Source organism: Eulemur rufifrons, chromosome 2 (genome assembly GCF_041146395.1).
Source record: "Eulemur rufifrons isolate Redbay chromosome 2, OSU_ERuf_1, whole genome shotgun sequence".
In the NCBI taxonomy this organism is placed as follows: Eukaryota; Metazoa; Chordata; class Mammalia; order Primates; family Lemuridae; genus Eulemur; species Eulemur rufifrons.
The window spans coordinates 52,416,302-52,429,938 of record NC_090984.1 but is presented as its reverse complement, the minus strand read 5'-3'; the positions used below and the strand labels follow the sequence as shown (position 1 = coordinate 52,429,938).

General features: G+C 34.7%; 2 protein-coding genes across 3 annotated transcripts in view; one reads left to right on the top strand and one right to left on the bottom strand.

The window, feature by feature from the left end:
- The window catches only part of FAM98B (family with sequence similarity 98 member B), a 35,849-nt gene extending 29,034 nt beyond the window's left edge, over positions 1–6,815 (top strand). Inside the window, exons 7-8 of the mRNA XM_069461747.1 lie at positions 2,203–2,370; positions 5,092–6,815. Of these exons, the coding sequence (XP_069317848.1) occupies positions 2,203–2,370; positions 5,092–5,493 (570 nt within the window). The 3' untranslated portion in view covers positions 5,494–6,815. The remainder of the gene's footprint in view (positions 1–2,202; positions 2,371–5,091) is intronic.
- Positions 6,816–11,285: 4,470 nt separating this feature from the next.
- Positions 11,286–13,637, bottom strand: part of RASGRP1 (RAS guanyl releasing protein 1) — a 71,026-nt gene continuing 68,674 nt past the window's right edge. For both annotated transcript variants that reach the window (XM_069461724.1, XM_069461735.1), the window contains one exon: positions 11,286–11,420. In XM_069461724.1, coding sequence (XP_069317825.1) covers positions 11,286–11,420 — 135 coding nt within the window. The remainder of the gene's footprint in view (positions 11,421–13,637) is intronic.

Below are 13,637 nucleotides of genomic sequence, written 5' to 3'. Positions count from 1 at the left end.
CTGTGAATATAATTTTATAGTTTACTTTTTTCACTAATATTTTGTGACCATCGTCTGATATCTCTAAAAGTTCTATTTGAATACTGTTTTTAAAGTTAATTTTTAATTTATTTTTTGAAGTATAATTCACATAACATAAAGTTCATTTTAAGGGGTACAATTCAGTGATTTTTTTCGTCTATTCACTATGTTGTATAACTCCTACCAATATGTAATTGCAGAACATTTCCATCAACCCCAAATGACATATGCACCTCTCAGCACTCATTCCCGATACTCCCTACCTACATTTCCTGGCAACCATTATTATAATATACTTTCTATCTCTGTGGATTTGCCTATTCTGGACATTTCATTTAAACAGAATCATATAATACAATATGTGGCTTTTTGTGTCTGGTTTCTTTCACTTAGCATAATGTTTTCAAGGTTGATCCATGTTGTAGCCTGTAACAGTACTTCATTCCTTTCAGTGTTCTTTTTATGGCTACATTATATTTATCACATAGTGATTCAATAATTTACCTAACTCTCTTATTTTAAACATTTTTTTCCTATGTTACCTAACATCAGGATATTTCTATGCATAATTTTTACATGTAAATTTCAAAGTATATTCTTACCATGGATTCCTAAAAGGAAATTTCTTATGTCAAAGCTTATGACTCCTAATGCTCTTGTTTCCCTTGACCAAATTGTTTTCCGGAAAGCTTATATGAATTTAAACTCCTGACAGTAGGGTAAATGATATTTTGTCTCACTTTAGCCTCTTTAATATTTAGAGTTATCGACTTCATTGCTAACTTGATGGTTTAAAAGACTAGTTTTAATTTGTATATCCTTATTATTGGTAAAGTTGAACTTTTTTGCATAAGCTTATTAGTCATTTGAATTTCTTCTTTTTGAAATTTCTATTTATGTGTTTTGTTTTTGTCTATAGAGTTCTGTTTTCCTTTGTGCTTTTTATTAATATATATGAAGGAAGTTTGCAAGTTTTATTTGTTGAAAATGTTTTACCTAGCTGTTTTTTTTATTTTGTTTTATACCTTCTGAAGTATGGAAATTTTAATTTTTATCATTTAGTTAAGTTTTTAAATTTAAAATAAAACCTCAATTAACTATTCTGTTTGGAATTCCCTTTGTTATACGGTGTGCCTTTTTATTATTATTTTTTACAGATAGCTACCCATTCATTCCAACACATTTAAAAAATCTTTTTCTTTTCTCATTAATCTGTGATGCCTCTTTTATAATTTATTGCATTCGTACATTTATGAGACCTTGAGTCTCAGTTGTCTATTTTGTTTCATTTTTTTTTTTTTTTTAATTCCCAAGTTTCAATTAATTAGACTGAGGTAGGATAGTACACTGATATCTGTACACCTGTGTTTGAGGGTCAGGTGGGCCTTTCTTAGTAATTGGGCAGAGCTGGGATTCTCTCTGTATTTTGGGGAAACTGACTTGAGCTTTCTATGCCTCATTCCGCCCCCCCCCCACAAAAAGGGATAATAAAAAACACCCACCCTAAAAGGATGTTTTGAGGATTAAAGAAACAATGCCTGCTAAGTGAGCATCCTTGCACATTTAATAAATGCTCAGTAAATGCTAGCTGTTAAGACAGTGATGATAATTTCATAATGCATGTTAGTATCTGGTAAGACTCCCCTATTTCAAAATTCTTCTAGTCATTCTTACATATTTAGTTTTTTTTTTTTTTAATAACTTTAGATTCATCTTTTTTTTTTTCATTCTCCCAGAAACCATTTCAATAGGATTATAAATTAATTTGGGGGGAACTGACAATAATAATCAGTGTCTCCATCCAGAAACTTGGTATTTCTCATGATTTATACAAGTTTTCCTTTTGTTTTTATAAGATTTATTGATGTTTTCTTTTTAGAAGTCCTGTATGTGTTTTTGGTAAACTATTTTTAGGTGTTTTGGTTTTTGTTAATATGAATAGATCTTTTTTGTTATATTTTTTAATAAGTTGTTGCTAGTAATTCTATATTCTGTTAGCATTTGTTGGCTTATTTTGTCATTCTTCATATAAGTTATTATCAGGTATTTAGATGTTTTTGCTCTTTTCTATTTCCTTGGTTGTTCATTATCTCATTTTTTTCTTTCTGAAGATTATGATTGCTATTGTTCTTTCATTAAAATTTACCTTTGTTCCTTTTTTACTTAACTTTTGTCATTTAGGTAAAAACAGATGACATAGCAAGGATTTATCAGCCCAAGCGTTATGCTTTGTCACCCAAGACAACAATTACAATGGCGCATCTACTTGCTGCTCGTGAAGATCTATCCAAGATCATTAGGACAAGTAGTGGTGCTAGCCGGGAGAAGACGGCATGTGCCATTAATAAGGTTGGTGTTTTTTACAAATTTTAATCCACATTTCTTTTATGACCTGGTAAACTCCTAGAAGAGAGTGGCAGAAGGGGTTTAATATATCAAGGCTTGGTTATGTTTTTTGTGTGCGTATTTTGAATTTCTGTATTCATAAATTAAATCAAATTTTTATCTGAATTAGAGGAATTAAGAATTGTTTTTTTCAATAGCTTTAGCAGGCCGGGCCTGGTGGCTCACGCCTGTAATCCCAGCACTCTGGGAGGCCGAGGCGGGTGGATCGCTCAAGGTCAGGAGTTCGAGACCAGCCTGAGCAAGAGCGAGAACCCGTCTCTACTAAAAATAGAAAGAAATTATCTGGCCAACTAAAATATATATAGAAAAAAAAAATTAGCTGAGCATGGTGGCGCATGCCTGTAGTCCCAGCTACTCGGGAGGCTGAGGCGGTAGGATCCCTTAAGCCCAGGAGTTTGAGGTTGCTGTGAGCTAGGCTGATGCCACGGCACTCACTCTAGACCGGGCAACAAAGCGAGACTCTGTCTCAAAAAAAATAAAATTAAATTAAAAAAAAAAAAAAGCTTTAGCGAGAATTATCTTCCTTCTTCCCAAAAAGTAATCATTTTTTTTTTTTTTTTTTTTGGTCAGTAAGAATCTTTAGGAATTGTTTCAGGTACTGACAGCCTCCTTATATGCTTGGTACAAAGAGTGTATGCTTTGGAGTCAAACTAATCTGGGTTCACATTCTAGCTCTATTATTTTCTTAGAGGAATCCTCCTGCGCAAGTTACCGAATCTCTTTGAGCTTCTCTTTTCTGATTTAGAGTATAAATTTATTTCTCTGACAGTGGTCTTAAGTTAAAAAAGCTCAAGGAGTGTCAATTTTTTACTTTACAACAGCAATAACACTAATATAATCTAGAATGTTTATGTCAGCTCAGCTAGCATGTCCTCTCCATTTAGGTAGAGCATTTCGTGACACACCTTATTGCAAAAGAGCAAAAAATCAGAAGTAAAGGATTTGGATAATTTTAAAGCATCATTTCTCACTCAGTGTAGCTTGAGATAGGATACTTACCAGAGGAATAGTTGTTTTAAAAGTCAGTTTACTAATTATTGCTATGTTAAGCATCACTTTATGTTTGCCTTTGTGCTTCTATTTTGGATCAAACCCCTCTATCTTTTGAAAGTGTTCTTTCTTTAAATGTGTTACTTAATATCTTACATTGGGTTATAATCTAGTCTTGCTGGATCAAGAGTTCCACTTCTGTAAGTGACATTGCCTATCTCTTTTTTTGAGTTTATAATTTGTAGTCTGATTATTTGAAGGTAATCTGATGATCACTTCTTGGAGCAGCATTTCCATATGCCCACCAATGTATCATTTTTGGTGGAGACCAGTGAGAATAACAACCAAGAAAGGCTATTTTTTGGATTTGTTAATTAGGACATTATTGCTGACTTTAAAAGAATGTTTGCATATTTAGGACCTTGTCCTTCAGTGAGGATGTTGTACTTTTTGTCTTTCATGTATGACATAAATTCCTAAAATGGTTTTGATTAGAAGATTAATGGAATTGGAACCCAACTGATTCATAGGTCATTTTGGTTGAGGCAGTCACTGTTCTACCTTCTTTCCAAAAAGACACTAGAAAGAAGCTATTGGCTTCCCCTCAGCTGTGGTGGGCAGGCTTTCTGTCTTTCCCTCTGTACATGGGCTTATAAAAGTAGCTCCTTTCTACAGAAGTTTGGGTATTTAAACCAAACTCTTCCCTGGTTTATTTTTCAAAGCTTTGTAAAGCATGGTTAGGGAAGTATATCAACTCTTTATTTCTTTATAATAATATAGTAACTAGTAGCATCAGTGAAAGTAAGTGAGCTTAAGTTTCTCAAAAGAAAGGAATATCTGAGAGTCATAATACCTCTTTTCAGTGACAATCTGGGATTATAGTTATTGTATTAATCTCTGACCTCATTACATCCCCATGTTATCATATGTTCCTCATAGTTTGTTGATATTGTGCTGAGGAATACAGTCTTTTATTGGGATTATCCATTACCAAATCAATGGCAATGGAAGGTCCAGAGTTGTTGTATAAATGGATATGAAGTTAATTAATGTAGGGTATGTGGTTTATGTATATTCAAAATGTTTTATTAAGAAACATTTCTTAGGGAGATGGGTACTACATTTGTTACGAATTTGCTAAACAAATTTAAATGAGAGAAAATTAATAAGCCCTTAAATTTCAGAAATACTCCCCCAGATTATTCCACATTTTTTTATATTTCCTTTTTTTAAATTTATTTTTTTTAATTGACACCTACTAATTGTACATACTTATGGGATATATAGTGGTATATTATATACTGATCAGATCAGGGTAATTGGCATATCCATTATCTCAAATATTTATCATTTCTTTGTGTTGGGAACATTCAATATTCTCTCCTCTAGCTATTTGAAAATATATATTATTGTTAAGTATAGTCAGCCTATACTGCTATAGAACACTATAACTTATTCTTCCTATCTAATTGTAATTTTGTATCCTTTGACAAATGTCCTTCTATCCCCCCATGCTTATATTTTTAATATTAATTTGTACTGTTATGTCCAATACTGTTATGTCCTTAAGTATTTGGTTTATTAGAAACAATAACTTTAATATCACTTGAAACCTTTATGTAAATTTTAATTTTTAAAATATTAGGAACCAAAAGAAAATTTTTCTTCACACAGGTGCTGATGGGAAGGGTGCCTGACAGGGGAGGACGACCAAATGAAATTGAACCACCGCCCCCTGAAATGCCCCCTTGGCAAAAGAGACAAGAAGGCGGCGGAAGGGGTGGTTGGGGTGGTGGAGGTGGTGGCAGAGGAGGAGGTGGTGGGGGTGGAAGAGGTGGCTGGGGAGGGGGTGGAGGGTGGGGAGGGGGAGGAGGAGGGTGGGGAGGAGGAGGTGGGGGAGGAGGTGGGAGAGGAGGTTTCCAAGGCAGGGGAGATTATGGTGGGAGGGGAGATTATGGTGGAAGAGGAGGCTATGGTGGAAGAGGGGGTTATGGTGGAAGAGGTTATGGAGATCCATACGGAGGAGGAGGAGGTGGTGGTGGTGGTGGTGGTGGTGGTGGATATAGAAGATATTAAAAACCACAAAAATTAGATAGCAGTGCTTACTTCTTGATAGATACATTAGACATAGTGTTCTAAATAACACTTGAATATCATCTTTGAAGTAAGCACTATGTTAGACTCCCTGATGATATCATTCTTGAATTGGGTTAATATGTAACAACATTGTTTTATACTACCAGTTGATCTCTTAGATGAAGTGATGATTTTTCCATATCTGTGTATCCTTAAGCATGTCGTGACTTTTTAAAAAACAAAAAAGGAACAAAAATTATTTTTAAAAATGTAAATATTTATTACCATCAAACTTGGAAAATGGAAAGTATTTTATTGTCATGATTAAATTTAGACTGTTACCTGTATTTTGTTCAGGTTTGAAACACATAAATGATCCCACCTCTAATGGAAAGGAATATAGACTCTTGCCTCTTCTGTATTCCTGTGGATGTGTTTTGTGTTTTTTAATTTTACTTTATCAAATAAGGAAAGGAATTGATAGTTGTGTTCAATAGGTAGTTGTCGTGATTGTTTTTTTCTGTTATAGGAGGAGATTCCTCTGGCCAGGTTTCTTTTAAAGTTCTATTAATTGAAGCCCAAGTCTGCTTTTTAGTGTGCATATTTGATTTATTTTCTAATTGGATTTGAAATCTGTGAGATTTTGTTTGACAAAGCAAAGTTTGAGGTCAGAATTTAACAGGACAAAGATATGTTCCAATTTTACATGATGGTGTGAAAAATATTCTTGTAAACTGGTCTCGTCGTCATTTGTGCCCTCACTTTTGATATCTGAATGTTAAAAGGCAAGCTGAGCTGTATCACATAGGATTATAAGGCAGTAATTTCCAGTTTGAATAGATCATGTTTAGCGTTAAGGCCTCCCTGATTCATAGTTAGCTTTAGCAAACACAGGGTTAGGGAATGGCTATATGTGGTTTGGTGGTTGGAGCAATCAAAGGCTTGGGTGTCAGGAGTTGTGAATCCAAATCATGGCACTAGGCCAAGGATGCTGTGGGTTGAAATGACCTTAGCTCTCAAGTATTGATTTGTCCTCATTTGTTAAATGAGGAATGAGGCACTTGCCTCCTTCTCAGGTTGTTTCATAAAGACCTAAGTACAAATGTAATTTGTTAAAAATTTGTAGAGGGCCTATTGTGAATGGTTTTAAGAGGTGAGCTAAGTAATGTTATTTTTCTCTTAGTGGAGAGAGAGGAAAAGAGCTGGTCACACACTTTTTTTAAATCCCACCATAAAATGTGTATCTCCATGTAGGCTCCTGATCAATACCTGTGCATAACAACTTTCTGTGATCTAACCAGCTCAACAGACAGAAAGCTGAATTGTTACCAGTGGACAAATGGTATTTGATGTTTGACAGGTTTTTGTTGTTTTGTTTTATAGTAAACCCTGTGGTGAAATCTAAAATTATGTTAAAACTTTAAAAGTAAACATTGTATGCTATAGTCTTTGGACATGTATTTTTCAGGCCAACCCTTTGAAGAAATGTGTTTGGGATAAACAGAGTTTTTTAGTTATTTGTAAATTTAGTTTTTTGTGTGTTTAATGAAAAGACTTTATTGCATTTGTGATAGTTGAAGAAAAAGGCTTTCCATAATTAAGAAAACACCATCAGTAACTACAAACTCTAAAAAATGATTTTTTAAAAGTATGTAAGCAAAAGATCATTTGAGTAAAACATTTTAAAAGCGTTACTAGTTTAAAAATACTCATTTAAATCATTTATATTTCTGCTTCATTTCTTTTTAGGAACACTAGTTGCTAATACAGAAAGGAGATTTCTAAATACTTTCAACTTTTTTACCACTAAAGATCTATGGTAAATATGGCAGAAATAATAATTTATCAATTACTGTAAGATTTCTCTGCACCTTTATAGGATTGCTGTTTGGGTTTTTCACTGCAATCACTGTAAGTCTTATCTAAGTTTAGTGTATGCTCCTGGAATCATGTTGGAGCTGAAACCACTCCTATTTACACGTTCCTGTAAACCTTGCTTGGATGAAAAACTAAATCATCTGGACCCTAATATCTTATTCTTTCCCATAAGATGGGATTTTCATGATAATCTTTCTTCAGTAAAAATTTCTTCTGTAGAACAGTTTGCTGAGCAGTATCTAGAGTAGCAGTGAGGTGATTTCACGTTTGGTGAATTAAGTGCATTACTAATGTGGAATATGGTATGTGGCATTTCACTGATTGCTAAAATCCAACACCTTTTTTGATACCTCCTCTTCATACTGTTTTGCCTGGTTCTCAATTCCTTTTTTTTTTTTCTCCCATTACCTTGTTTTCCTTCCTCTTTTTTTCTTCTGTCTTTGTCCAGCCTGTGGCACCTAATAGCACATATAGACATGATCTTACTGGGAGTTTCTAGGTTACAGTAGTAACTGACCTTTCCTCTAGACCATATAAAGAACTTTTGTCCTGTCTATGCATAGTCACCACACCATTACTCATAAACACTCATCAAAGGGGAAGCAAGTATTTTCTTTGAACCTATGCCCTTGTGTTCTGCAGAGCAGGGAAACCTTGCCTGTTTAAACAGAAAGAAACTATTTTAAACCCAAGACATCTTATTACCTGTATTTGTGACAGAAGGTGTGACAACCTAAAAAAGATCTGTGGCCAGAAAATGTCCTGAGTAATGATATTATCTATATCTTGTAAGGAACACACGGTAGAAATATTTGGGATGGGAATTGGGGTAGGAGGTGAGGAGGCAGTTTCATTTCTCCTTGAGGGTTACGTTGTCAATGTGACTTCATTATTTTGTATGAAGTATTATGAATTGCCAAAATACACCCCATTGAAACATACCAGAATGCACTCTACAGTGGAATTTAAGTGACTAAAATTCCCCCCCCCCCCACTTTCTTCGTTGATCTGGTTAAATAAAAAATTGGGGATTAAGGGGAAATCATGGCTATCTCTAATCACTCTAATGACTACAAATGAATTTCTCGGGGTGGGTCTGTACATTGGAATGAACCATCTTCTACCAATTTTATCCATAGCTTCAAACTTTCTCTTCTTTACTTGCTTGGATGGAACCGTGGAATTAAAGATGAAAGCTACAAAGAAATGACAACCTCAAGTTTGTCTACTTTAATGTTAAGTATTTATAGACTTAATATTTGGGGATCACTGTAAGTTATGAATATGAGGGAATAGGTTGAATATTTCTGTACTGTTACTTCTTCATGTTGTCGAAAAATTTAAACTGAATAATCTAGTTGCTTTATTTTTCCTTCCAGGAAAAAAGAGAATAGGGGAGTGGTCTCAGCTATGGATTATATTAATAGTAAAAAGTCATGTGAAGTTTCCATATATCCATAAAGTAGAAGAAACACAAGACATGTTGTAGGGATCCTAATGTCTTTTATCATATAAATATTACACAAAGAAAACTTACATTAAGTATCAAAAAAAACCTTTACAATATGTACATTTGGTTTTTTTTCTTGCAGTTCTCTTACATTATACATCTTTAGACAGAAATTAACAAATGGGCAGTAAAAAGATGAGTCAGCAAAGAAAATGGGAAGTGACATTGCTGTTAATAAAAAGTCCTTATTTTGGCAGATAAATATCTGGCCAAACTTATGTCACGGTCAGTATGAGATGCAAAAATTTGCATCCTAGGCTTTATAAAACAAAAATTTATTTCAGATTATTTCTGTAGATTCCACTAACCCCATGTAGCTCCACACAAATACTATTAACTTATACACTGTATTTCTTTGGCCCATGCTGGACTGTAAAAACCTGTGATGAAACTACTTCCTCCTATCATTTCAGTGATAAATTCTGCAATGCTTGAGACCTTCTAGCCATTGTTAATTTGACTAATTATGGGGACTGTTACCTTTTGAATTCCTTTAGATTACAGGTTATTTATATAAAATTAACCTGGGGTCTTTATTTTGGATGGAAGGTAAGAAGAATGAAAAAAATTGTGTTTCATAACTGTTTAAAGAAAGTGAGCTATACCCTCTTTGGTTTACATCAGAGGAAAAGAATAATAGAGAAGAATAGAAATTTGAAAGTTTGTCATAATTCATATTTGTTCCATATAGAGCAAGTAACAAAGTGCTACAGTAAGTCTATATACCTGGTGGTGGGAGTCAGCAGCCCTGCCTTGGAGATTTCTGAGTTTGGACTTAGAAAAGGGTAAATACATGTATAAAATGATTCTTTAAAATTTAATGAAACATTAACTACAAGCTAGTTCTGTGTCACTAAAACTCAGTATAAGGAGGAACACAAATAGGAACTGGTCCTTCATCAAAGAAAATTTTTAATGGATCTGAATCCTTTAAGTAATCATTGCTGTATAAATTCTTTGTATTCTCATGAAGACATGGTGTGGTGTTGGCTTTAGATTTGGAAATTGGTCAACCTGTGGATGCGTTTCAAGTCAGCCTGGTACCAGACTTTCCAAGCATGGAAGCTTAGTCCCTCATAAAAGGAAAATGACCATATGAATTTTTTTAGAGAACTATAAAGAGGCTGACAGAGGAATTTGTGAGTAGTTGTTCAGGTAACTTAATGAGCCCATTTATCATTAACTTTCATAATAGAAAACTCACAGGATTGTTACTTGTGATTTTGCCAAATAATGTGTTTTACCTTGTGAGCAATTTCTTCATCTTTGTAACAAATTGAACTTCATATTTGTGAATTTGTGTAATGACTAAAAGTTGTTTAAATTCAGTTCCACATTTTATGAAGGAGGAAACAAAATTCTAAGCCACATGCATGCCTGATATTGTATATACATATGTACATGCTGTCAGCTGTTATTTAAGCCACTGATCCAATTAGCTTATTTCTAAATAGTATTAATGGTGAAGACAGTTGAAGCACAAATTCAGTTCAAAAAGAGAACTTTAAAAATAGTTTACTTCAAAAGATAAAGATGGAACATGAAGAGTTAAACAGATCTTTAGACTCAAAAAAGCCGTCAATTCCTAATTTTATCCACAGTAGACTATATGAGGACAAACATTTGCAGTATGTTTATTTTAGGTAATTAGCCAGTCATGTATGACATGGAAAAATAGCTATGTTTCCAGGTACTTAATTTGATTACTTATTTTATGGATAACTGTAAGACTACAACTGTGAGTTGACCTGCAATTGGATAATGTCATGTTTAATAGGCCTCTAAGAAGTTGTGGCTACAGCTGTAGAAATTCACTTCTAGGTAGATATGCTCATTTGTGTATGAGTGTAGTGAAGAAGGGGACAGAGGCTAATTGATTAGATCTGAGGTAGTGAAGTAGGAACCAGATTCACAAAGAATGCTGGGATATAGAGGAAGTAAATCTACTTTTGGAATATGGGTATGTTTCCATTATAAGCAAGCTTTGGATGGAACAAAGTAAATCCTTCAGTTTGTAGAAAACCTTGAGAAGGAAACAAATTCATTTTCCAGAGATTTTAGCTCTAAGAAAGAATCAGCTGGGCAGACCACATGAAAAGCCACCTTGTCAGGAAACTATAGTCATATTTTAGCATACTTTTGGTATTAATCCCGGGCGGAGGTGGGGGGGGGATTAGTGGTATGAATGGCAAAAGTTTTGCATTCTTTAGCACACTCGACTGAAAGAGAAAACAATGCTGCACATTAGGAATCTTTTAAGTAAATACACAGTAGCAGGCTTTTCCTTTCAGAGTACTGTTTTAAACACTGGTCATCTAAGGTTTCCAGGTCTTTGTGTTAATCAGTTTGGAAATTGAGATCTCCAGTATACTCATCTACAGATTGTGTTCCTTGAGTTTCTGGGCTAAGAACAGTCACTCTGCTCCATTTGAGCTAAAACATGATTGCTCTTTTCAAGTTGGAGGGATTCTATTTTCTTCTGTGCATATTTCAGTTGGATCTTTAGGGCATCATTATCTGCTTTCAGGGCATTTATTTCCTAAAGGAAAGGAAAATGAGGTATGTTAATAAAGCAGCCATGAATAATATTGGGAGTACTACATTTGATTGGCATCTCCTATTCACTATGGCTGAGAACTAAAAACTATTTTCAAGACAGTTATTTTGCCCTGAATAGAAAATAACAAGTTAAATATTGAGTCTTTGCAAATACCAGTTAGTCTTTGTGATCATATCAAAGATGTGAGTGGCTAGCAGGCAGAATAATCCATTTTCCTGGCAATAGGTGTATGATGGCAAAACCTTTGGATGTTATATAGCAGGAGATCTTAACTTTGCAGAACATAGAGTCTCTGGTCAGGTCTGAGTCATAAAAGCAGTGACTGAGAATTCTGTAATATGAGATGTTATAGTGCACTTAATATGTTTTTTTCTTCCAAATCACTGAAAACTAATGTACCTTTTTGACAAAGAATTTTAGCCCACTCCCTAAACTAGGATTTGGTGATCCAACTTGCAGTGATTTAATTATGGCCAGCAGTTGATTTTTAGTGTTCTGATTTTGAGTCCAGTGTTCTTACATTATACCACTCTGGTTATTCCAAGAGAATACTGTATATTACCCAGGCAATGTCTAGGTAATTTGGGATACATTGGATTGTTTCTCAACCTGAGTTACCTAGATAGCTGTCTATTAGCTACCATATAATATTAAGCACTTGCTTATGTGCCTGGTGCTGTGGTACATGGTAGTAGAAATACCTTAAACTTCACAAACACCTTGAAAATAGGTGGTATATCAATTTTATAGAAGTAGCAAATGTAATCTAGTTATCAGATTAGATACTTGAACCCAGGCATATCCAACCCTAAGAGCCTTTGTTTGCTTTTTCTTTTGTTCCATGTTGGTTCAGAGTTATACATACAACCTAAAATAATATGTACTACTTTAGCCATTATGATAGGACTGTTGAATCACACATAGACAAATCACTGTAAGAATTTTACTTAATGGGAAAGTGGGACACATTGTTCCTCTAAAATGTACATATTGAATTGTGGACCTTAGTTCTATGTGATAATGCTAGAAGTAAAGACAGGCTACTGGGAAGATGCTAAGTGAATTTACTGGCTCCAACATTACTGCATAGGAATTATTCTGGGACTGACTCATCTGAAATCTTTTTGTAAGCCACTTCGTTCTTGAAGCATTGGTGCCAACTACATTGTTCTTTTCATGGGTGTGTAAAATGTCACGATTTGAGGCAAACCTTACAGAGCATGGAATCTCAGTGCTGTATTTTACAGAGGACTAACAGGTTATAGAAATTAACAGCGGCTGTAAGAAATATCAGGGACTGAAAACACAAATCTTTGCCTCCAAGACCAAAGTTGATTCTATTCTATCTTTTCTATTCATTTTTCAAGGTTTCTTTCATTGTTCTTAAAAGTTGGATTTGGTAGTTTCAACTCCTAAAGAGAAAGTGTTTTTTGTTACCCACATTTTGCCACCTTCTGATTGACTTGATTCTTAAAGCATGTATTAAAAATAACTCTGAGCAAGAGAGCACCTTTCATCCGGAAAAATCTGTTGCTTTTTTGTCATACGTTCCTCCTATTCAATTCCTGGGCATCTGACAGGGAAGATACAACACTGAAGGTAACATAGGGTATCCTGAAGCCCTCATAGACAGTTTCACTGTGTAGTATGTAGAATTATGTAAGGAATTCTGGCTAGATGGATTTTTGTGTTTGTACTGACAGGTCTCCAAAAACACAGTGTAAACCCTGATGTTTTGGGAAAATTCTTTTCTTGGTAACCTTCATTTTGTTTTTTCCAGTACCTCCAGGGGATGCCTGATAATTAGGACATTGTGAGCCTAATATAAAATATGTCAGGAAAGATTCCCCTCATCTATATTAAGAAGGAGGCATTATCTCTGGTGAGCTGCAATACACTTACCTTTTCTTTTTTGTTGTTGCTGTTATAGCACTAAGATCCCTTACCTTCTTTTAGGAAGATGCCTAGGCAACCATGAAGGTCCCAACCACAACCCTGATAAACAGGTTAACAAAGGTTTCCAGGGAAGTAGTATTTACTCAAGTTCATCTTGGTTCTATCTAGAAGAAGGGAGTGATGTCAGCACAGCAAAGTGCCTGGTAGAAACTATGGTTTTTCTTAATGAGCCTGCTGTGAACAGAGCTTTAGGCACTGGCACCAACAGTCTGAAATGGCACCTGCACGGTGATAGGGAGC